The sequence below is a fragment of the Bombus pyrosoma genome, linkage group LG12 (genome assembly GCF_014825855.1).
Source record: "Bombus pyrosoma isolate SC7728 linkage group LG12, ASM1482585v1, whole genome shotgun sequence".
In the NCBI taxonomy this organism is placed as follows: domain Eukaryota; kingdom Metazoa; phylum Arthropoda; class Insecta; order Hymenoptera; family Apidae; genus Bombus; species Bombus pyrosoma.
In genome coordinates this window covers 12166373-12192853 of record NC_057781.1, presented here as the reverse complement: position 1 = coordinate 12192853, position 26481 = coordinate 12166373, and the positions used below count along the sequence as shown (strand labels likewise).

Here is a 26481-nt window from a genome sequence, read left to right as displayed (position 1 = left end):
TGTATATCCTAAGCGCACGAGGATCCCCCTCCCTCGGCAATGGTTCAACCCCAGTCGAGCAAGAGTGCTCTCTCCCCGACACGGGGCGACCTGTTCATCCCCACTTGGCCACCATGCTTCATCCCCTTCCGACAACGTGCTCGAAGAAACTGCTGTCAATCGGCTCGTGTCCTATGTATACCCGTCACCTTTGCGAATCACGCGTTTCTAATTATCCCATTACACGATAGACGATGTTTGCTGAATAAAAAGGAATAGCTCTCGTATTGATGTGCACGTTTTACGTTTTTAACTCCTTGAAAGATTTTCCATCATTTCGCTAGCGAGAATGATTCAATTTCTTTGTAATAACGAAACGAAAACGAGGCTCATCGTATAACGTATTATCGCTCGTAATAGTACGTACGAACACATTTTAAAAACAAGATATCGTAACTCGAATTCATAAAGATCGATGATTAAAACGATCTATGTCTGTATACGTTACGGATAGGTTAAGCGATTTAATGATTTATCCTGACAATTTCGTTCTACACCAGCGAGTTTAATTTTTATATAAAATGATACTCTGACCCTATAGTTATGAAACAGAAGAGTGAGCTAGATTTCTACCGTTCTCTTCTTTGCAGTATCATCTATCCTCTTTTTCTCTTCTTTCTTTTATTTTCTTTTTTCTTATAATTTCAAACATTACATATTTCGTTTCTTATTAATACATACGTATTAACCTCGACATGTAAGAAGTGAAAATTTTTGGATGGTTTGTTCTCGCGATGAGAAGAATGTTTCTGGGAACAATTGGTCGCTAGATGGAATATACGTAAATATCATTTAAATTCATATCTTCGTGAAAATAATAATTAAAAGAACAGGACTTGGGCAAAATTCTATTTTACCTATTAGACGTTACAACGAATACTATACTTTGGATGTTTTATATATTTCCGTATATTGTGTGCGTTCTATGCATTTTTGCGTTCTTAAATACCCCACGAATGGAGAAAAATCCTCCGTTATTACGCGTTAGAATTTCGTTTGTACGAACTCAAGCTTTTTGAACAGAATTTTAGTTTGTGCTTGATCTAATCAAGTACTGTCGATCGAGTCCACGTATTTGAATGTGAATTCCCATTAAATGAACCAAAAATCATAGGTATCGGAGAGAAGCGGTGAACTCCTATTACACGAATTTCGAGGTATAAATTGCTCGATCCCCGATAAGTCTATGTAAATGGATGTTACACTATACGTACGAATTGCGAAGTTGAAACCGTAAACGATGTACATCTCCGTTTATAAGTATTTATGCACTTAGCGACGCTTACGAAAGCGTGGTACACTACGATTACACATTTGTGAAAAATTGGAAATCCGAATAATTAAAAAAGACAAAAGGACGATGCGATACTTTTATGTTTATGTTTTCCTTGCCTTTCATACGATAAGTTTTACAACGTTAAAATTAAAATATCTTTTAAACTAATCGTTTCTCAACGCAAATCTCTCGATACCTTTTCTGCAGGAGATTAAAATGTCCACCGAATGGTGTATGAAAAAATGTATAATTCCATTTTAAAAAACGAAGGTCGCCTTAAAACCTCGAAGACGCGTCCACCTAGATATGATTTGTAATAATTACGAAATGCCCCTCTCGAAACAAGATAAGTTTTACTTGAAACATTTTTTTCGAACGATAAACAGTATCGAATTTAGGAAATAATTGCATGGATAGATTATGTACGTAGATGTATATCGTAGATGATTCCATGTCTGCAACACGTCACAAATTCTGAAACGATCGTCGAATACACGGCAAAACACGAAACGAATAAAACAATTGTCGTACTTACGATTTAATGCTTTTCGAATCTCTTAAAAGGAAAGAAACAGAAAAATAACAGAGGCACGTTCGATCCTTTCGATGTACGCTCTTTGGATCGAGATTGAAACAAAGAACATTGTACGCCTGTAGATTCCGTACGTCCGATAATTCTTTAGACATTAGTCTCAGATGCAAATCTTTGTAATAAGTATAATACAAACACGAGCAGAAACAAAAGTTTCATACTTTGAAACATGCAGTTGATACACGGACACGCACGGTTTTTCAAACTCATTTTTTTGGGAAACAAAGACCTCGATGAAAAAATGTTAGTCTTCTTTTTCGACTTACTTTTACATGTACAATCGCCATTTGACCGTTTCTGTGCCACGTATTTGACTCGTATTTGAACAATCTATCAAACGAAAATGTAGAAAGGTGCGTTCGTTGCAAAACTAAAGAAACATGTTTCTTTTATCAACTTATTTAAAGAAAATAGTCACGGAAAATTAGTACGCGAAACGTTATTGAGAAACAAATCAGTGTCAATCAGTTTAACGTAAAGCACGTACTCGGAATTAACATTGCCAGAGAACTATTCTAGAGATCCTCATAAAATATAACGACAATCGAAAACCGGATCTACAATTAGACCTTCTAAATTAGATCTCCTAAGAAATTTTCCAAGTAAATCGGTGTAGGAAATCGTTCAAGCTCGAGACTTGGTTATGCTTTAACAACTCGAACACGAATTTAATAGACAGTATACATAGAAGATGTTTCGTACCATGTGAAACCCATTTCTTGCGGAAAATCTGATCTATTTGACTTGATTTCCAAGTTATGGCTATTCTTATATTCCAGTAATTTTTCTTTCTTTACTGTTATTTAAAATTTACTTCGATTACACGTGTATATAAAAGTGTTTAACGACGACAAAATTATATCGATTTAAAACGTATGTATCAATATACTCTACGTTATTTGATAATTATTATTTAAATATTCTATTAATTTTTTATTCTTTATTTTTGATAAGTAACTGATCCTACTAAATTGTTCTATAACATGGTGACCAGAAACTTGCATTCTGTTTGAACAACCGTAAATTTAATTAACTCTCTCGTTCTCTCGTTCGTATTCTACGTTGAATTTACACGCACTTGTCTTATTACTATATCATTATTCTAACGTTATTACAAGTGGCATGATGTTTATCGAAACGGTGATTTTTTTTTAAATGGCGTAGTCAGAAGCGCTTAAAAATCCATACTAATAAAGTTGAAGCGATCCCTCAACGACATAGAGAGAGTCAGCCATACATTCTATAAAAACGATTAGATCTCTCTTGTCATTTGCAGTTGCGAGGTGCAGTTGCATTTTTCAGATACCCCGATGCGCAAAAATACGTGAAATTGTTACAGATATACGCTTCGTCTCGAATCGTTTAGTTTCTACTTATACAATTCTTTAAATCTATATCTGTGATATAAACGATATAAACAACTGATTAACGCGGTAAAAGATACAAAGGTTATTAATGTTCATATACTGTACAGAAATATCAAAGTTTTAAAATTTCTCTATCCGTCACATTTACATACTCGGAGCTTTATTTTTCTCTTTGTTCGGTCAACTGCCGCGAACCCTCGTTCTACAACGTATACGTATACATACTTTGAATTGTCGAAATCTATATTCGTGAAATAAATTCACAGAACGGACGACGTCTTCCGTTATTTCTCTTGCATTCTCTTGGCCTTCAAAGAATCCAATCTCAGTCCGATTTCAACGGCGCGAGCTACTTTAAACCTGCTCTCTATTTCCCTTTGTAGTAAAATTAACATTTCACACATTCAAACCGAAGGTATCTACATTGAGCAGCTCTTATAGCATAGTAACTACCTCTGTATTACTGTAGTACGGAAATGGCTACAACTTGAAATCAAAGTCAAATAGAAGGTACATTTTTTTTTTTTATTTACTTTTTTATTAACCCATGTAATTTCCTTGAAATTTGTCCGATGGACGTTCGGCAGGTTGATATGATATTGGATGAGTAACGTTTAGATGCTATTTTTTTTAAATACGGTGTTCTTCAGTTACATGGTGTTATTTTAATACGAAGTGTCGGTTAAAGGATTTTCGTGGTACGTTGTTCTTATTACGTAGCACTCGGACAGTCTTTGCACCTCTGCATGAAACGTTTAATACCTAAATATTTATATCACGTGAGTTCACTGTTCGTTGTTTTCGATCATTTTTTGCGGTTATTTTCCATTATTTACTGTTTACGAGATATTACGGTATTTCGTTTAAAATTTTGAGTTCCTAAAGAAGTACTTTGAAACGTTGGAATATTACCACATTAACATCGAGTATCGACGATTGTCAACAAAATTGCTAATTGCAGTGAAATGTACAAAAATAATTATGCAATACGTTGCGTAGAAACGACGTTGTGTTTAATCGAATTAAAAATATTGCGTTAATTAACGCAACTCATATTCGTAAGCTAAAATTCTCCGGCTTTGTGACCATACCATACTGCGATTTATAAGATATGAAATAATAAAAGTACCCCCTCTGACGTATCTCGAATGAAACGGAATTAATAAAAAATTAATTATACAAGCGACGTATTTTAATCTAATTTGATAGAGCAAGTGTTATTGAGAAACATCGATTATTTGAAAACCTATCGAAAAATATAATATCGCGGAGTAAATTAAAAATTTCCATCTTTCAAACTTTGTTTTAACATATTATTTATTCACTCAACTTAATTTGCAATTTAATAGATATCCTATTAATTGCACGTGACTTTCTGTCTGCTTTTTCCGTGCAAATTACTTGAAAAATGTTCGTGTAAATAATGAATAAAACACGGCAGTTCACTTAAAAAAAAATCATTACTGTGCCGAAGAATACCAAGCTTAAAAAATGAAAAATAAGAAATGAAATGAATATTTCTTCTTATAAAGTGGATAATCTGTATACGATTGATTGATTCGTCTGTTATTAGAAAAACGATATTTTATTTAATCTTTTTTCCCAAAATGTGCGTACATCTATGGTAGAAAATTTGCGCTCTGTAAACTGAAAACTGAAAAATTTCAAACGATAAAATTTGGAAAATAAATTTCACCTTTAGTAATTTCGTCAATTCCGTATTACCCAGCAAACCAAAAGAATATTTTTTCGAAAATAGCGACAGTTAGTTTGACAAAATCAATTTATACGATACTTGTGGAATGCTTGAATTTATGTTTATTTAAACATTCGCATTTCCATCGTGACGCTTAATATCGTCGAAATATCAATTTCAATAAAACTTTGAAATCACGCATAACGTGTCAAAATTTGATTCGCATATAGTAATTAAATAAAAAGTACAAGTTGCTTGACCTCGTTACTTAGTAACATTTTATCCTTCTCTGATGGGCCCAACATTGATAAAGGGAATCCTGGCAACGAGCCCATTCACTACGTTGCTGTAACTAACCACGCGCGTTGGTAGAGATTTACTTTCAGATTATTCTCTGATACACAACGATGTATACGTATACTTAGTTGGCATCTATGCTGGAATTAATAAAATTATATCGCGTATTTTCTGATATCAATTTAATATCATAATTGAAGACTCGTAATCTCTTCACGTTCTCTCTATAGCGATCTTTTCACAATTGGGCACAACCTTCTGCAGATAGGGTAGTTTTTCAAATATTTGCTTTTTATGTTCGAAAAATAAATAAGAATTTCATAATACGATTATTTGACTATAAAACACACTGAAAGCTCCTTAATTGAAAAGTTAAAACGGTGATTAAAAAAGAAAAAATACATCTCTGTTCGGTGTGAAACTTACATTTAGAAAGAGAAATAAATGGTAAAAATAACCACCATTACTACTTACATTGGCATCTATATAGCGATTTAAATTATGGTAAAATCGTCAAATTTTAAAATAGAGAATCGACGTTGAAACCGTTTTTAAACCAATATAAAGTCCAAATGTAACAAAAGCAATTCTAGAGCTAATACGGATAGGAAGAAAAAGGAGTATCCATTTTTAGTGGTTTTACCTCGCACAGCCCATTTTATCGAAAGCAACTAAAACTACAGAACTGTCGAATTGGAAAAAGTTACAAAGCAAACGTGTCTGCATCGATTAACGTTAAAAACTTGCGATATACTGGTTAAAAAAAAATACGGGAAATGTCTACCCACTACCGGAACGAAACAAGGAACATCCCCGTTCTTTCTACTTCCACTATTTCTAATTTTCGTAATTCTAATTTCGTAATTTTACACGATGTCAGGAATAACAGAGCGTGATGCGAGCGACGAACAAAGTATCTAGCATTAATAAAGTGGTTGGACACATCTAGCTTTAATAATAATGGAAATGGATAATTTCTATTTTACTTCCAGTATTTTTACAGTGTTTGTAATATCATTACATTCGTCGAATATCGTTTCTTTACCGATGTACTGGAAGTATTGGAAGTTAATTTCCTCTCCAATTATTACAATTTTTATTTTAAGTCGAGATCTAGGAACAAATATCGTGGGGTATCACAACGAAATAAAGCCAAATAGCCGAAATATATACCTCTGAGCCACGTAGCATCGTAAATATCTTTCATGCGAATCTCGAAAGTAGATCAAATTCATTCTAATCTTTACTCAAAAATAACAAGATATGTCAATGTTTATTTTCCGCCCAATTTCAATTAGCAAGACTAAACGTGCAAGCGAACGTCGATCAAAGACATGTGGTTGAAGCAAAGTTAAAATTCAATTATCTTTAATCCAATTTAATATAATTATTATTTTCTTCGCGATAACCCGAGTATGTGCGAGATTCAATCCGAATTAAAGGATACGACCCTCGCCGAAATAATTGCACGAGCTTGATACGAAATGGAAAGTATGAACTGCTAATCTTCGCTAACAACAACGACGCATCCCCCTTTTCGCGTGGTAGTACTATGATCAAAGGGAGTTTTACCCACGTGCACGCCTATGCCCGACTACGCAGTTTGTCATTTGCTTCGACATTTTCTGTAGGGTGTAGAGTCTCATTATATTTACTCGATATGTATTTGGATTACCAACGAACAACTCCGACCTATGTAAACGACTGTGTTCGGATATATTCAAATGTCGTGACATCGAGTCAGCAGTTGCTAGCTTCCTTTAAATAGCGTTCGTATCTTTAAACGACACACACCGTCGCAAATAGAAACCACTCCTCCTGCTCATCAACATCTTTCAGCCACAACCCACGACTTTATATTTACATAAAAATTCCTAATTTCCATTGAACTGTTCATTAGAACCGGTAAAACCTTCGAAAATGACGGGAAGATGACGATAAACTTTTTCATTTATAATACAAAAATTCTTTCTGTTCACTTAAGCAACAGGGAAATTGCAGTGTAACAGATCGAGATTCGTAACAAAATTTACTGCAATGATTCGATATTTCATTTGGAAAAATTACTTAAAAATGAAGATTTCTATTTGAGATTAGTCCTAAGCTCTTTACTACTTCGTGTACCTTCAGCTTACGAACATTTATTGACATTGTATTCCAATAGTACTCTGAATTAAAACAATTTGAAGCATCGAAAATGAAAATAAAATTCTATTCTTCTCAAAGAGTTAATAAAACGTATAATATATATTATGCACTGTTGTTTAAAAATTTCATTTGTTTTATCTAAAATCTTCGATCGACCGTTAAATGAATTTGAATAATTGAAAACCTTGCAACGTTCTCTGGAATAATTTAAGAGACAAAGAAAACCTAGTGCGCACGAAGGAAATGTGAAAATTGTATCCGATGCAACGATCTAATAAATTAAATAAAATGCATGCACTTTCCTGTTTCGAATTCTAGCAATCCTTTTCTGTTGAATATGCTACACATATCAATGAAGAGATTGTTGTCAATTGTCACACGTCGCGTGCAATTGTGGTTAACCACGCACGTTTCTGGTTTGCCGGTGATTAGCTTCAACCAAGTTAGGTGAGAATTTAACTTCGCTAAAGGCGAAGAAGATTTTCACGTGACATGCAATCGTAACTGTCCCTCTTTGTCATGGCAAATACTCATTAGAGATAATAAACCGTCAAAGAAAGAAAATCGTAATCTTAAGAAATATACTGCTAATCTATATATACATGCAGGAAGAAATTGGCTGTATCTAGCCGAAATTAATATTATAGCTATATGGGAATAATTTCACACGTACGGACTAAGCATTTAAGAGGTTAAATATAAATTATTTGTTATTTTTTTTTTTTTTTTTTATAAAGCCTAAAAATTTGTATTTTCCACGCTTTCTGTTTAGACTATCCCCTATACACTATATATAATACTATATTGTCAATGTAAAGTTACAGTTGAAATTGCCACTTGTCAGTGTACGTGAATATTGGTAGCCTTTACATCAGATATCTCATCTTACATCAGTAGCAATCATTTATCGCAGAGCATGCCAAAGTATATTAATTTGTAACTCTTATCGGCTGTAATCTCCCTTCGTAAAATTATTTATCTTTTATACGTTCTTTTCCTCGTCATTGTCTATATTAGCAAAACAAGGTTTATCGTATGTTGATCGAGGATTGAAAAATAAAAGAATACAGTGGTTGGTGCGATTGGATGTAAAAAGTTAATTGCAAAAGCGATTGCCAAACCAATAACAAAAGTATGAAATCAATGAAAAGATACGAATACGGATGAAACGGTGCAAACTGTTAGGAGACAATCAGAAAATATTATATTATATTATATTAATATTTTTATATTTAATATCATTGATTTTGATTGATTTTGATTGATTTATATATGAAATATCTGGGGATTGCATAAACTCTTTTAAATCTTAACGATTCAACAAATTGGTACACGTTATACGCGGCCTTTGACTCGTGAATCCCGATAGTGGTTTATTGCGAAAAATTGAAGTGCCGCGAAATAATTGGCCGATTAGGGACGATCGAAATTCTTGATAAAGATAGCGAACGATGGTGCCACGCGATAGAAATCGTTCAAAGGTTATTGCGTGCCACCCTGAACCACCATACGGAAGTAAAAGGACTCACGAAACTATTGTACAATCGAGCTAATGATTTCGATACCTAAACTATGCTGCCCACGTGCTTTTTCCGATACTTTCTATTAAAAACTTACAAAATTAGCAAAGCATATTAATCTTCAATAAATCGAAGATTTAAGTAAGATTTTTTAAGTAAAAATATTCGAGTAAATATTAGTAAATATTAAATATTTAAATATTGACGAACGTGGCACATTATCCGAGGGATTGGGCAAAGATACTAACTCTAAGAGTAACCTCGATACTCCAGAAACTAGCCATTTTGTTTTATTTAAGCAATTTGAATCTTCATAAGCAGACTATTAATTCCTCGTCTAAAACAAGTATGAGCAGAAAGTATTCAACGCAACAACTAATTTCGTCGCGTTACATAGGCACGTATCTGGATTCAATTTGGAAATCTACTTTTCTATAATTAATACACATTGTTGAAACGAATGAATATTAATTGTAAACTCACATTCGCAGAAAAAATGCGGCTCGATCCACTCTTGCCCTCGATGTCTTATTCATCTTCTTATCATCATCTATTATATATACCATAGTATATGTAACCGCGGTACATGTAACAATAAGTACCAAGCAGGAGTAAAACTATGATTAAACTTGGGAACAAGTAGTATTAAGTAGACTTAAGATCGGTCGCGCTAGACTAATACACTTTCACTTAATCTCTAAGTAAGCTAAACTATCCAACGTGCGATACATGTAACTGTCTAATAACGATCAAACGCTTCATCCTCGACACCTTTTCCAGTTACTATACACGACATCGTAATGATAGATTACACAACAGAAAATAGTTTTAACCGAAAGAGGAAATTTAAAGAAAGAGAAAATTTAATCGTTGCAAATTACCACAAGGTATACAGGTTCTCGGGAATTCGACGCTCTTTAATAGATAATAAATTGCAAACGACCCATGTGCAAAGATAATTATTAATAATCACAAAGACGTAGCTCTTGCGGCATAGATAAATAAAGGCAGGCAAGACAATAGATATATTTGTTTGATATCGAATAAAATAAAAATTCAGAAATAAGACTAAGGATGTATATTAATGGAACATCATTTGATCGAATATATAGGTAGGTAATTAATCGAGCAAAGATTAATTTCGCTATTTCTACAAATACGTTATGAATTACTCGATGATATCCGACGAATCGATAAGATTTTATCGTAGCTGTAGATGTCATATTCTGTGTGCGATAAAAAAGCTACTCTGTAAGGTGTCAAGATGTAGCAGAGATCAAACTTTAATGACTTCACGAGACATCGCTACTGATGATTTATCGCGTCATAAAGGGGATATTATGAAATTGTTCCTTTCTACTGCTTCGCCGATGAACCTCGCAGTTCTTACGATGCGATCATCGAACGGTGTCAACGCGTTTGCCTTCTGCTTCCTCGTGCGTTATTACGGCCATCGACCTTACTACAGAAATGTGTTTTACCGCTTTATACAACCCCTTTATGTTAATACTCCTTACTAATGTAAAGGATACTTCAACTTTAGCGTCGATGAAATTTAGGATCGGATGATGAAAGATAATCGACGGAAGAACTGAGAAAGTGCCGATTCTACGGGAATATATCGTTACGATATTATATTAACAAACTTGTATATTCTATAAGTTTTTTGAATACTTTCGTAATCTGTTGTATATTTAAAAAAAAAACGAATTTATCGAGTGTCAAGAGCTTATAACGACACCGCGATTACAGACATAATTGTAAGCGGTATCGTTCCCTCGAAAGGTTCTTTCCACGAGTATGATCAGGCCAATAACAACGGAAGTTACTAACGCTAGGAGTCCGTGCAAATGCACGCAATGGCAAGCTTCCGTTCTACGATACTTTCGTCCGTATGCTTTCTACGATTTGTCGGAGTAACTCTCGTGCTACGAGCCGCTATGTCAATCAGTCCCCTTTCCAAGCGAGAGTTATTTGGTTCATGGAAAACGAACATTAACGTTGTACCCTTAGAGCTTACCATGGCAATTGGCAATCATGATTCCTTCAAATAGTTGCGTCTTTATTGCCCCTGATTGCATAACCACACAATGGAAGAAAGAGCGCGGAAGAATAAAGCAGTAATGTCGAACACTAACTTTTCTCATGACTCTATATCATTACGGTTATCATTTGAGCTGCACGTTTCTCATCGGATTATTTTTAGTAATAACACGTGTCAACAAATGGACAGTTTTAACGTAAATTGCATTTCTTCTTTAGAAATTAACGAATCTGCATAATATGTATTGTTTGATTTTATTGAACTCGGACGATATACACAGAGACGATACAAAGCAATTATAAGAAAACAAAACATATTGCGTCGTGTATCGTTATCAAATTCATATTATATAGCTATTAATAATGTTTATCGTATCGGGAAGATATTAAATTTATATACTGGATTTATACGTATTGTCGTAGTGATATATAGTTATTTATATGTATACGGTCAGAGACAAAAATAACTGGAATAGGTAATGGAAGTAGATAACAATAAAGTTCGTTCGACCTAGTGTTTGTTTACTATGTATTCTTATAGTACATAGATTAGTTCGTAAATGACTGAAATTAATATTTACCTTACTGTGTAGACAGACGAACTTCGCTTTAACGAAACTTCATTGGCAATTATTTCCACTGCCTGTCGCATTTATTTCTTTTTTTCTTCTTTTCTTTTTAACTTCTTTTTTATGCATCGACGTATTTTTAAGCTACTACGATACGCTGTTTAAAATTGAAACGGAATGTAATATATACTTTGTGAAAATACGAGGAGAAAACAAAAACCTAAGTTACTAAGATCTGTTAAAACGGTACATCGTTCGAATTCCAAAACTTAAATGTATAGGTATCGCGCGGATTCCTTGTACGTATTTCTAAACCTTTCATGAATTTTACGTATTGAAAAAGTAAATTACATTCCGATGCTGCATACCGCTGCTACTTGTATAAGAACGGAAATTAAAGTAATCTCAAAGAATTTCCATTCAAAAGAAATCGAAAAGACTTTGAAACTCGATACTCTTGATTTGCAGAAATTTCATTTGATCGCACGCTAAAGCAAATAACAACTTTGCGCGTGCAACTTTACACAGTGTATTTGTTTCAAGGTATACATTGTACGTGTATAATCGTTTCTCTAACTGTCGGAAGTATAACAAATTTGTCCTATACATATATATTTATTTATTTATTTATTTATTTATTTATTTATTTATATATAAAATACTCACATGTACAATATACATATCGTTGATAATAAAAATGTAGCGCGTGACGAAATCATACGTTCGAGTCATTGTTTGCAGCAATCCTTCCATAATAGGAGGAGGGTTAGGCGACGATGGCGGAGACGGTGGTGTTATCGGAACAATGAGGAGTAAAAACGGTTGACTGATCATTCAGCATCAGTCAGAAACGATTCTGCCAGAATTACTATGCGCTCTTAGTTAGTCGACAGACGAGTCAGACAAATGATAGCTCGCCCCTTTAAAGGGGAAGCACGGGGAAAACGCGATATGTAAGCGGCGAGAGTAAGAACGAGTAACGCCAGGCGAGTTTAGTTCGGCTGGTCTTGTTTACTCAAAATCCTTTGGAGAAAGGGCGCCGGCGTGCGGAGAAGAGATGTCCCCTTCCGTGAGCTACCAGCCACCTAACTTGTTTTTCGCGTTTCATCCCCGAGTTTCGCGCCCTGCCTCGTGCCGATAACACGGTGAAAACAGCCGTCGAATAATCGAATCGATAACGATCGCCGCAGAACGACCACTTGAAAGCTACGGAATTACAATTTCGTAACTCCCTCCGACACGACTGGAAACGGCTACGTTCTACCTAGTTCCTCCAACGCTCTTCGACGATCGTGCCTGCACGAGTAATATTATTCGAGTCTCGATAGACCGAAAAACAGGTCACTGTTTTCCCTTCCTATATTTTCATCTTACTCGTTATGAATCCGCGGCGATGCCGCGCGCGAAAATATTATTTGACAAATTCTGATTAGTTGCACTGCGTTTAAAGCGGTAGAAAAGTAATTGCCACGGTAGTAATACGGTCGTGTATGAGTTTTGTTTTGGCTGAATAGTCGTTATCGTAAGTTAGACCATCCAATAATAGAGGGCTCGCTTTGAAGAACACGCCGATGCTTTAATCACGAATATGAATATACCGACGAGTGGAACCTCCGTTAATAGAACTTACAGTTCATTTTCGTTATAACCGCATTTGGTTTTTGAATATAGAAACTAAATGCGTTTCCATCGGAGAAGATAATGCGAATAATGTTATACAGGATGTTAAGAATGACATTACGAGTTTACAAAAGAGAATAAAGTAGAAATATTTAATAACACTCGTACGTCAATTTGTAATTTTACGTTTAAATAAAATAAAACACGCTGGACGAGTAACGCTTACGATAGATGAAACAAAATTTGATATCTTAAGACGACGTTTTATCATCGATGTTAATGACAATTTTTTACCTTGTATTATTTTCTCTTTGATTTCTTTTGTCGATACGTTTCTCTAAGATATGTCTCTCCTCCTTCTCTATATTTAAATTATATTATTTCGCTACAACTACACGTTATTTTATTTTTTAACATTTTACACAAGGGATTGAAAAGAAGTGGCTACGTAAAGATTATTCGAAATGATTTATTATACCATCTACGCGCATAAAAAATCCATAAGTGAACGAATGATATCGAATTTATTTCCATTACCTTGCATTATTCGTCTCAGGAAACTATCGAAGAAATGCGATACGATAGACCACGAGCCACACATTCCATTTATGAATCGAAGATATTTCAAAGGTTTGCTTTATAATAGCACTAACCAATACCTTAAGACTATAAGTGTATGGAATGAAAAGAAAAGAATCTGGAATTTTATTATTAATTTATATCGCCATCGTTGTTCTATAATTATTTAAGTTGTCGTTCCTTTTATTTTCCTTATAAACATCAAATTTTAATTTAAAAATACTTTTAAAAATACTATTTTTATCGCGACAAGTAAATCGCAAATAAAATTCTTGCTTTAGTATGGTAATAAGTAACCCAGTAACTAGTCGATTACCGAGTAATTTCAATAGAATAATCTAAAATTCAAAAATCAACAAACAAATCTATTTCTTATTCGAATCATATACAAGTATTCCGCTACTAACAAAATAATGTAGAGCCCATAGATGCCACTTTCAATGATACGTATATAGAAAATAATTCTCGGAAAAATATTGGCTCATCAACCTAGCAAAAAGGGTGAAAACAGTCTTTAGAATCGCGACGGTTGAATTTATATCTTTTGCGATATCTTAGGTAATAGAAGCACTAACACGTTAATCCAGCAAGCATTAAGAAACGAATAATTAATAACTAGAGGAACCAACCACATAAATTCAATTCTTTCGTGATTCTCTGTTGTGCGATAAAGGATCCAAACACACACAAAAATTTAAAAAGATATAATTTAAAAAATATTATAATAAAAATGAAAATAACTTTCGGTAATCTTCCTTATTGAATCTTATTTCTTCTTCTTTACAGAAATCTCTGTATACAAGCCATGTATCGAAATAGTAGATACATATATTTGCACTTTTCCATTGCTTTCAATTTAGGTTACATACATATTTGTATCTACAATGACTCGCGAGAGTGTTATACAAAAGATTTCGAAATTTCACTGTAACGACGCGTATCGCGTAAATATTTACTATCTTAACTATGACAGTAAATATTAAGATCCGCCGTGCCTGCGATAAAAATAGCATTAAGGAGAGATCGAATAGACGGAATAAGACTATCCAAGTGCCCGAATAAGTTACTGTTTACACTCGTATGAAAGACGAGGAAGTGCACCAGACATGTATGTAAATATACGAGTAACGTATATACCGTGATACGTTTCACCGGTTCCCTTTTCTTTCGTTCAAACTGCAGCCTGACGTCTTTATTTCTTGATTTCTCAAAGGCACCGATCAACTATGGAAATTTTGTAACTACTACTTGAAACCAGCTAGAGCAGACATACGTGCGTTTCAGAAGTACAGATTTTATTGGATCCTGCTCTACATAGTTTTATTGGCTTCGTATGAAGCTACCGGTGACATCCCCTTTGAAGTTATTTACATATTTATAAGTACACTGTATGGCTATGTATAGTCATGCTGACATAGCCATGCAGATACATAAAACGTATAATCAAACCAATGTTAATTCGGTGTAAATATTATTAGATACAAACGATCATTTTGATCGATGCGTTCAATCGTCCTTCCCATTTAATTGGTTCCTCTTTAATTAATATTAATGACGCGGCATAAGTCGTCATAGGCAATATCCTAGTTAATATTTGTGGATAATTTATTGCATAAAGACAGTGGATCGATAGATAATGGAACGTTTAAAGAACAACGACTATAATTTGTATCTTACGTGTTGCGATAAAAAATAGTAATTTTTTTTACGTTGAATCGATCTCTTTTAAAGACAAAGGCGTATTGAAATATCAGACCTTCTTCGTATCCTTTCGATAAGAAAGATTAAGATCACGGAAAAATACATTTTCCAACTTCCTTAATCCATGCCACAGTTTCTTTCAAAATGTTCAGTAATTCGGTAAAAAGATCGTAATTCGAATGATTCGATCGAGCTGTTAAAACTTGACAAGTATCAAATTATCTCGTCGTTTATATTACGATTGTTTCCTACGGAGCAGTAACAAAGTAACTCGATGGGTATTCGTTGAATTGACGAAATTTTTCTTAGACCGTTATTATGATTCCATAGAAAGAAACTTTTAAAGAAAATGCTTTATTCCGCTAATAGCGCCATTTCTTTCGAACGGTTCATAGCGTATCGCATCGAGATGCTCTGCTCGTCCTGGGGCGGTCTACCCCTTGCTGAATTCTAGAAATACTAAAGTTTAATAGCCTTGCATTTTGCCACGCGTTATCAAGCCGCGCTCTCCTCGGCGCAATTTTATTTGTCATCTTGGAGATTAATTGACTAATAACCCTCCCCCTCGAAATCAGGAGAAGAAAGGCGTAAAAAGTACCCATATAATTGGAATAATTATTTATGTATGCATAAGACAACGTACAATTATACAGATAGCATAACTGAATCGTGCTATTTAAAAATTAATTTTAACAAATAATTGCAAATTAATTTTACATCTTTATATCATTCCGCCTAATCGCAAGCAAAATAACGAAATGATAAATACGTGTCAATGAGCAAATATTTAGTTCGTAGGAAAGAATATAGCATAAACTCAACTATAATTACTCGTATTGATTATTCGTAATCATAAAACAGATAATACAGGATAATATTTCATTTTTTTAAATAAACACTAAAGCTCAAGTGGAACCGATTGAAATTTTAATATCGCTGATTACCAACAACCGGGTTTAATAAAGTTTTCGTTTCGCCGTCTATTCGCGAGAGCTATATTTGAAGAATTGAGCAAATATAATTTTATATCTCTAGCAATAAGTAAAACTAAATGCAAAGGCGATAGTGATAACATTTTTTGGTGAAAATAATACATAAATGACGAAAACTATGGACGAAAATAGAGATAAAATCTAAAATAATCCCAAAAATTTCGATGCAAAATTCGATTCAAATACAATTCAAATTTCGATAGAAATTCTAATTCAAACTGAACGAACATCCAACGTTCGGGAAATCTATGAAATCGATGAAAACAATATTATATTTATTTTAGTATATGATCCGAAAGGAAACGGGTCGCAAGCACGAGCGAAACGATAATTCAACGCCGAAATTACATAGTACGAGGGCAAAAAATAAAAGTGGAAAACGAAGAAAAAATGCAGCAATATCGATTGAATATTAGAATCTGAGAGCATGCAAAATCAACGAGCACGCATTAGCCCCTTTGACTTGCTAAATAGGTTAATTTGAATGTTTAAATTCCGGGCCCGTTCAACTCAATTTGCGAGGACTCTGCGTCTGTTTAATTCCTTTCCTTCGTGCTGCTATCCAAACCGTACCTGCATCAACCACCACTAAACCAGACCAGCTGGCCTGTTAACTTCCAACACGTTTCGAGCGGCCGACATACGGAAACGTCCGACAGCCCCTCACACGGATGCTTAAACGGGCCATGTGCTTCCCATATCGTTTAACTAGAGACTGCCACCTGTGCTTTACACTGTGATCTTACATTTCGTACACCCTTCTAATTATCTTCCTAATGAGAAGTCTAAATACTTGTTACAGGTTACATCGCAGTTTAATCACAAGTGGATGATTAGATAATTGTTATACGACCGATCATATTAATCGAATCCTTCCTTACAAGCAACTTGGAACTTACGAAATTCTACGTCCATATACATATCCTTAATTCTGTTGATTTATTATTATATCTTTGAGGGTTATTCGGATATTGTAATCACATTGGGATTTTAAATTTTCAGTGTGAAAATAAGCCTGTGATTAAAAATCTGTGTTCGGAAAGGAATTTCCAAATTTGGTTTTACGTATATGTCAAAGCTATAATATCTCATAATTTAGAAATCATACAAAATGATTGTCATTTTGTTAATCACCATATACAGAATGGGGACACGTAACTGAAGCCACTTTTCCATTAGTACCATATGTACTTCCAGGATTCATATACGAGTCCCATAACGCAATCTACAAAAACTTCATTGCAACCCACGAAGAGTACCGCTATAACATAAAACAACAAAGTTCAACAAAGTCTGCTAAAACAACAAATTTACTTTCGAAAATTAATCATCCGGGATAGCGCGAACGCAGTCCCGACTATCAAAAATTGTACGTCCGAGATACCCACATTAGGGGTATTCGCAGAGGTCAGCTCAACCGTAGTGCAATGGAAGAGCCTCACCCTGGAGGAACCGCCTTCTTGATCACGGTAACCTCTACGCCAGGTAAGTATGCTCCCTTCCGGCTCTTCCAGTTACTTAAACCCATAGGGTGTAACTACAACTGCGAGAAATTATGTTCATAGCTAGCACTACGTAACGGTGATATTTGGAACTAACGTGTAATTCGAACTTACGACTCAAACAACTATCTAATGTAATCTTTAACATAATCCGAAGAAACAATCATCGATGACAGGTACCAAGCAAAATTCAACTTTATTTTAAAGATTAGATTTAATTAACTTCCTTTGTGTAATATACGTTAATAGATTTGTTATAAATTGTTATAATATTTTTATTATTCATATACGGAATTTATTCGAAAATGAAAATATTGGCATTTATTTGTAAAATTAAATGTTCGAACGAAACATTTTTATATAATTTGTATACATTTGACTTTTGTAATGTAAACGAAAAAATGAATTTCAATAAAATTAACGCAGCTTCGTTAAATATATACAGCATGCTTACTTCATAAATAAAATATAATATATTCCTCTTTTTTTAATCGAACTGAACTTCGTTCAAGCTCTCCAAATAGCCGAAAACTTTTAAAATTATTTCCACTAATTTCCTTCGACTGCATGTCGCATTACAAGCTATGGAGTATGAATTTCTTGGAAGTTGTACTCCACTGTCTATAATTTGGCTCACTATTATTGTTGGCACAAATACGTGAATTAACATTCAGAATGTTCATTTGAATGTGGAATCATTATTAGGCATATGCACGTGTTCAGATGTTGTGTACGAAAACGAGACACGAAGGTAATATTTAATCACTTTGTATATTGGCATAGTAATTATAGAACATTATTAGACTTATAAGTAGTTTGAATGAGACAATGATTACGAGACACGAAATATAAAAAGCTAAGAACATATAACTGAAACATTCGATTTCAAACATAGATCCTACTATTTATCATTTTTAAAACTATGAACATAGAGTTACGAAGCCATTATTTGTGATATTCACACAGGCTTATGCTTAAAAATTCTTTTAAATTTTTACTTTTATTTTTAATAAATAACAAACATACGATGTACAATTTTGTGAAATAATAATTAAACATTTTTGCAGGGAGAATCTTTGTTGTTTGAGTCGATTGAACGTTCTTAATTATTTCTTCTTTCAATTTCATAGTTTTGTTGTTAGACCGTGCTTACAACGGTATACGACATTTAAATATTATATATCGCGTAAGTCACTTACGTATGTAAAGAAAATATTCTAGTTCTAACAGAATCGTAAAACAAAGAATTATAAGAATAGAGTGCAAAAAGCAGCTTCTCGGAAACAAAAGGAATTAAATACATGTTTGTAAGAAGGAATGAAAGCAACCACTTCAATAAGGAAAGGAAAATTAAAACATTCACCTATAAGCTCGTCACAAATTACTTGTAAAATCACACAAGAAAGTACCAAAAACAGTCATAAACAATTGTATAACGAAAAATGCATATAAACAAAAGAGCTACATCCAGTATGATCGTAGGTTGATTATTAAGTTCATTACTAACCGATTATCATAACGATACTACTTATAATAAATAATAATAAAACTTATTGTAATATGTATATTGTAAGATCATACGTATCTTATGTATGTAAATTGCTTATTTAAAATGTGACTTTTAATGATAAAATCCAAATATTGTACATTATACGAGATATCCGTGTCAGAAATATTCATATAAATCAGCTCAAGTCAAATGGTAGTGCAACGTAACAACTTTAACCCTGGAATAACTTTGTTTCTCACAATAACCATCTTTACATTAAAGAAAACCTTTTTGTTTGTGTCGTTTCAAAGCAACACCAGCTTACCGTGCGACAAACTACTCATTCAAAGTGAATTCCAAGTCAACCCGAAAAATAAGAATTTTTATTTTCATCGCCATCAAATGACGTTTATCGTTAACTTTGGATCTACAGTTAAAGATGTAATTCTAAACCATCGCAAAATTCAAAATGATTTTATATGCTTCTCCAAAAATTGCTTAAAGCTACATAAATTCACGATACAGGCACAAGGATATTGGCAAACATGAGGCACTTTCTTATAAGGAAAAAATAAGTACTTTACAAAAAAAAGAATTAAACTTATTTCATAAAATAAATATGAACGAATGATAATCAGACAATAAAAAAATTCTACTGCCGAATAATTGCATATAAAAATTATAACTATTAACTTCTCTAGATTTCTCTTTATTGGTAAAGGTATATTGTTTGCTGAAGTTTGTTAACAAATTTTAATTTAAACACATCTACATCATAATTTAGTAGAGTCCAATGTAGAATTATCATAAAAAAACTCTAACAGAGAAGAGTGAATGAAAATTACTTTTACTCTACAATCCACGGGATTTTTACGACTGTAAAAAAGAATATTTTTTCCAATAATATCATCCGGGATAGCGCGAACGCAGTCCCGACTACCAAAAATTGTACGTCCGAGATACCCACATTAGGGGTATTCGCAGAGGTCAGCTCAACCGTAGTGCAATGGAAGAGCCTCACCCTGGAGGAACCGCCTTCTTGATCACGGTAACCTCTACGCCAGGTAAGTATGCTTTCGTCCCGTTTTTCGTGTTACTTATGCCCATAGAGTCCGAACGTAACTGCGAGAAACCGTTCGCGTAGCTAGCACTGCATAACGGCGATTTTTGGAACTAAGAGGCTGATCCGACTTGGAACCATCTATAGGACCATCTATACATAATAATTCTCAATTTTTACGTACAATCTCAAAATGTGGTTGTAGATCTCGATTTTGTTTTAGATTGTATACCTTTAAATTTCTATGTTTAATATAAATTACGAATTTCTACATATATATTAACAAATTAATTCGTAGGTCGTAATTTTTAATTTTATGACATTGTAGGACCTACATAAGTGCCAAAAAAAAATAATGATAATACTATTTGATTGAAAGAAAACGGTAAATAAAGCATGCCGAAAATTCAAAGAAAATATATATTTAATAATTAAAAAGAATTTAATGGTTTGTATGTGTGATATAGCATGTTTTTATACATTGCTAATATTGGTACTTTTTAGCTTTCTGAACTATATTTTAATTCATTAGTTGTTAACTTAATTTAATTTTACTATTAAATTAATTTTGTAAATATTTCTCTAAAAGTTATGTACGAATTAACTGCAATTTTAAAGATAAGAGTACATTTTGCGTACACGATAGGAATTTGACCACTTTTTATTACAGTATACAGTAAAATATTTATATACAGTTAGAATGCACTACTACTTTCATAGTAAGCCGCCTCCCTTTCAATTCAATTTTCAACTATATAATACTTACTAAATTATGCAGCATCGAGAGAGATGACTTACTTTCAGTAAGTCTCGTTCGCAAGGAATTGCATAAAAACCTAACTTATTAAGTTTTGAAAATTAATTATCCGGGATAGCGCGAACGCAGTCCCGACTATCAAAAATTGTACGTCCGAGATACCCACATTAGGGGTATTCGCAGAGGTCAGCTCAACCGTAGTGCAATGGAAGAGCCTCACCCTGGAGAAACCACCTTCTTGATCATGGTAATCTCTACGCCAGGTAAGTATGCTTTCCTGCTGCGTTCCATGGTATTTACTATAGCTACTGTTCGTTTTCATAAGCGAGAATGGATAGTCGTTCAAAACGCACCATAGCGACCGATGCAGGAACTATGTTCTACCCTTTGAGACAAGCTGTGTTTCTTTCTGAGATATATAACATATGATCTATATATTTTAAATAATGTATAACACATTTAATGTAATAAATATTTTCTGTTAGAGTATACATAAAAATATAATATATAACTATGTCAGAAGATATGTTGAATGGAAAAAGATGTTTTGCGTTATTATACGCATAATATATTTTTCGAAATATTTGCAATGATAGGTTGAAATGGAACACTCTGTGTATCTACGCATTAATTTTTGTTTCTTTGGAAAAGCTACTGTATATAAATGAGATGAGGCAATATCGTTGAACTGGTAAAACGTGAGAAAACCATGTACCATTTGTTTATTAACGTAGAATAACCTTTAATCTATGTCATACAAGATTAAGCTCACATAGAATATTTGTTAATAATAATATATATTTATGGGTGTATAATGTGCATGTGTTAACACTATCTTGTATAACAGTATACTCATATATTATGGATAAAAATTACTAAGTGTAACAGGCAATTTTTATATATCAAAATAATTCAAAAAGAGGATTAAATATATTTGGTCATTGTCAGTTAAAAATATCACTTAAATATTATTCGCTATAATCTCGTATACGTATAACTTTTTTGTTACTTATTGTACAATAATCAAAGAATATTGCTATTCGAGTTACAATATTATATTGCCGGTAATCACTCGTAACATAGGCAATACATGTTTCGTCGTTTTACTTTTAATTTATAAAGTATCAACATTCGAATATATCTATTACTATTTGTATAAAGTATACATATGGTAATTTCAAGTATAAAATTGTTTACATATCGATGCTTACTAAATTGCGAAGAATTTACTAACCTCGTGGTACTGCCAATTAACGTCACGACGTCACAGCGTAGTTCCATGGAACCCTTCAACATTCACCGTCCCGCAGTTTGTAGTAATCTACGGATCGATAAAACACATTGATCAAATTACGTACTGAGTGATTCATTATTATTACTTACTGTTTCTATATGCGATCACGACATATTTCTTCGTGTCATTTACTGTGACAGTAGAAAGTCGCAATACGAGACATCGATTGTAACATAACATGTGACAAACGCTTGGGAAGGTACGGTCATTGAAATCGCGATTTCGAGCGCAAATAGTACGATTGCCATCGCCATCGCTGTCTTCTTTATATAACAATTTCGTCGTCGATAATACATTTTCATTTTCCTCCTTTACATCAGTTTTTACTTCGTTATCGCAATGATCGCAACTACAAGACGGCTGGTTTTCTGGACGTACATACGTGTACACCGTGACAACTACAAGTACTAAATATACCACATTTTCATGTAAATTGTATTGCTATATTTCCATTTATCTCTATTGAGAATGAAACTTTGAAGCGAGAGGATGGTAGTAGTACTGATTGTTAGAATAGAATATTAACAGTGACATATGTTTACTACGTTATACTTGTTATACTGACAGTTACGCTTTCTATGTTTCATATTTAAATGGCACTTTAAAGAGGAATGGCAGTAATGTTGACTGTTAGTTACAATACTTCTAATTATGTGTGTATTCGTTATGTTATACTGGTAGTTATGGCTCTTATAGCATGAAAATCATGAAACACGTGTATTTGATACGTAAACCTGTATACATACATATTATAATTGCTCTATACAACGACAGCATGGCACGAGATTGAGCGAAGGAAACTGGGATTACGTATACAAAAACCAAAGTCACCAAAATCGATCAATGAACGAGCTTGCAAACGTTGCCGGTTCAAACTGAAACTATTCGATGATTGTACGATGTTGTATTTAGCGTATTGCAGTGCCGTGCCAAATTTATTTCTATCACTCTTATTTAAACATAATTTCACCAACGGCGAACGTTAAAATAATTCGTTAACTACGAACAAGATCTAATAAATTCAAGAATAAGAAAATGAATTTCAGCATTTATAGTGCAGTATATGAATAAGGCGAAATTTATTACAATAGATTCGAGCAGAGATTACAAACACATGAAATGTTTGCATTAGACGAGGCGATTAAAATATACGAAATTACACGATGTACATATATGTATATTATATCTAGAATTACGACCCGAACGTTAAACTTTACACACGTGTAGAAGATGTATGAAAAACATTAAATGCAAGTAAGTACGTTACTGTTTTATTATGTGTCAAAGATATCGACACGTGACCTTTGCTATCGACGCAGCAAAAAATTCAATACGTATCAGTGTTACAGTGACATACATTTAGTCGGCTAACAAAAAACACTTAATGTTTGATTATTAAGTGTTGACAAAATGGGGCTATATTAATAAACTAAAATCACAAATTGCTTAAACTTTTTATTCTATTGTCATTTTATCGAACCGATGACACTATTATTTTTCAATAAAATTCTTTGGCGTAACTGTGCCAATACTTCTTTGTTGAAGCTTGCAACAATCATTGATGCCAATCTCGATGTAAATATTATGAAGGAATTTTTCGTTACCTCACGAAGAACTAATTTCTCTTCTTAGAGCTAATTCCTTTCGACGCTCGGATCGTGATTTATTTGCAATATTTCCGTCGGTATTATACACTTTTATCATGTAGCGAATCATTCGTTTAATTCTGTATGGAATAGCTACGATTGCTCTATGCGATTCTCCTTCCTTACGTAATTTAATAATAATTTTTCATTCCAGTTTACTTGTTTTCAATTTCTTTCCATTCGGCATTCCCGATTGCAGATGTTAACTTTTCGTTTCCATTTGGTCTCGAGCAGATATTGTCAGAAGCATTGAGAAAACTATTTGTTCATAGTCAGGCCTTTTTAAGTAAATACATACATGCTTATAAATTACGAACTCTTAGAGCACAGCGAACTCTTTGTATTCACAATTAATTGTAATAAATGTTGTTTACATGTTGTAGAACTCTTTTACAAATTTCATGTACATTTACTGAATGTACATATAGTAGTATAAATATAAGTCGTTTGAACAAGTCGCAATCCATTGTACAATTTTTACATGATGAATTATTTCCTATCACGCGGTTCAAGTACCTTCGTTATTCGCTATATGGATTAATATGTTCATTAATTTAAGGTATAATACGGTTCTTTTAGAAACAAGGCCAGATTATTAGAGTCTGATTCGTTATACGCTGTATATACTGTATAGAATATTTAGTATATCGTAAGGTTAAGAAATTTTTCAGTCATAGGGACGATAAAGATAAACAGTATCATATTTCAGATAATGATAACATTTGTAAAATGATTAAAGAATAAGAATATTTCCTCCGATTATTTTCATCTTCTCGACTTGCATGTTGTAAATTTTCCAAAGCATTCTTAGGAGCATAGATACAATCGATCGAACGATGCAACTATTTATAGTACATACATATTATTCAACAACATGTATGTGCAGCGCCTTTTCGTTCAAATTTTCAGAAGTAGGTACATTTAAGCGTATTTTTATTTAAAATCTTTTGAATTTTTGCTTCTTTTTATAAGGAAATATTTGTCGTTAGCTTTTCCACGGTGTTATTATCTTTATGCTAATTGTTTGCGGATAGCGACGCTCAAGGTGATATAGTTATGGGTCCAGGGACACAGAAGCAATAACAGTGAGCTCTGCGCTCGTTTCTACCTTGACCCGAAAGGAAAATAATGAACGCTAAAGTTCCCACTTTATTTCCATGAATTAACTGGTAAATCGCTGGCGTCGCGTATATGCATGTTAAAATAATATCTCCTTAATGAATGCGGAATTATTTGCCGGAAGCTTTCAGCAACAGAATTACAAGAATCAGAAGTTATACGTTATTACGAAACTGAAACGTAAAAGTAACATAATGGAACGAACTCATTACCGATTCTTTTTCTAACTTATTGGATTTAGTAAATAGGCGAGCAGTGAGCTAATGCGGCAAAAACGTGTCATTTATGGATCCTAATAATAATTCTGTTCTACTATACATAGATATGGCCCTTGAAAAAAGATGCTAATTATAAAACACAAATCCAGATGTATTTTAATTTTTACCTACATTTTTCAAACAATCTTTCTGACACACAATCGTGTCATATCAGTATCATGGTTAAATAGCAAGTCAGAAATAAACGACATTTTTGGCTATATAACTAGTCTATGGATATAAATAACATTTTTCGTTAATATTTTTAGTTTTGCGACAAATTGATAATATAGTTAGAGAAAATATGTTGATAAAAAATGCTTCTCAGTTTCTTCTCGCATAACGAAACAGTTACGAATTATTTAGCAAGACGTTTGGAATATTTCATGACTTTAGAGTATGTCGTAGCGTATAATAAAACGACATTCTTTCATTTAGGCCATTAAGCTTATGAGAGTAATAAGGTTGCTTCATGAAGAAAGTAATTCAATAACAACTTCGCATACACCCATGATTATTGTAGGAAATTAAGCTCGTACCATAACGTTCTAGAAATGTCGATAAAAGTGGAAAGCCTTTCCGACTTGTAATTTAATGCTCGAATCTTTGAAGTTTATTGGCATAACAATGGGTATTTCGCGGCGGCTGACAATTGCATAATGTTGTGACTTATGAACTAATTTACATCTTAATCCGAGTGGCCATTGTTTGACGCTATTGTTACTCAAGAGCTCACTTGTGTCTAAGGTGGCAAACTTCGAAGGGCTGTAAAAACACGTCGTATTTACACTCGTCGATTCGCAGTTCTATCAATAGCTTCGAATACGAAATACGTGTATAAAATATTTCTATTATGGCAGGATGAAAAGCGATTAATAAAAAGTAAAATAAATATTCTGTTCTTTCGCAACGATTTAT

At 33.4% G+C, this 26481-nt stretch overlaps 1 protein-coding gene and 3 non-coding genes across 4 annotated transcripts; all 4 read right to left on the bottom strand.

Moving 5' to 3' along the window:
• Positions 1-17770: 17770 nt before the first annotated feature.
• Positions 17771-17932, bottom strand: LOC122573998. Its single transcript, XR_006318859.1, has one exon. It is a non-coding gene; the product is annotated as a U1 spliceosomal RNA (small nuclear RNA).
• A 2408-nt stretch (positions 17933-20340) lies between these two features.
• On the bottom strand, positions 20341-20502 carry LOC122573997. Its single transcript, XR_006318858.1, has one exon. It is a non-coding gene; the product is annotated as a U1 spliceosomal RNA (small nuclear RNA).
• An 854-nt stretch (positions 20503-21356) lies between these two features.
• On the bottom strand, positions 21357-21518 carry LOC122573999. The gene has a single exon (XR_006318860.1). It is a non-coding gene; the product is annotated as a U1 spliceosomal RNA (small nuclear RNA).
• A 435-nt stretch (positions 21519-21953) lies between these two features.
• On the bottom strand, positions 21954-23610 carry LOC122573868. The gene is made up of 3 exons (XM_043740793.1): positions 23288-23610; positions 22631-22948; positions 21954-22568 (listed from the first exon to the last, which is right to left on the bottom strand). Exons 1-3 carry the CDS (start codon positions 23316-23318, stop codon positions 22537-22539), a joined length of 381 nt encoding a protein of 126 aa, XP_043596728.1. The 5' UTR covers positions 23319-23610; the 3' UTR covers positions 21954-22536.
• Positions 23611-26481: the final 2871 nt, after the last annotated feature.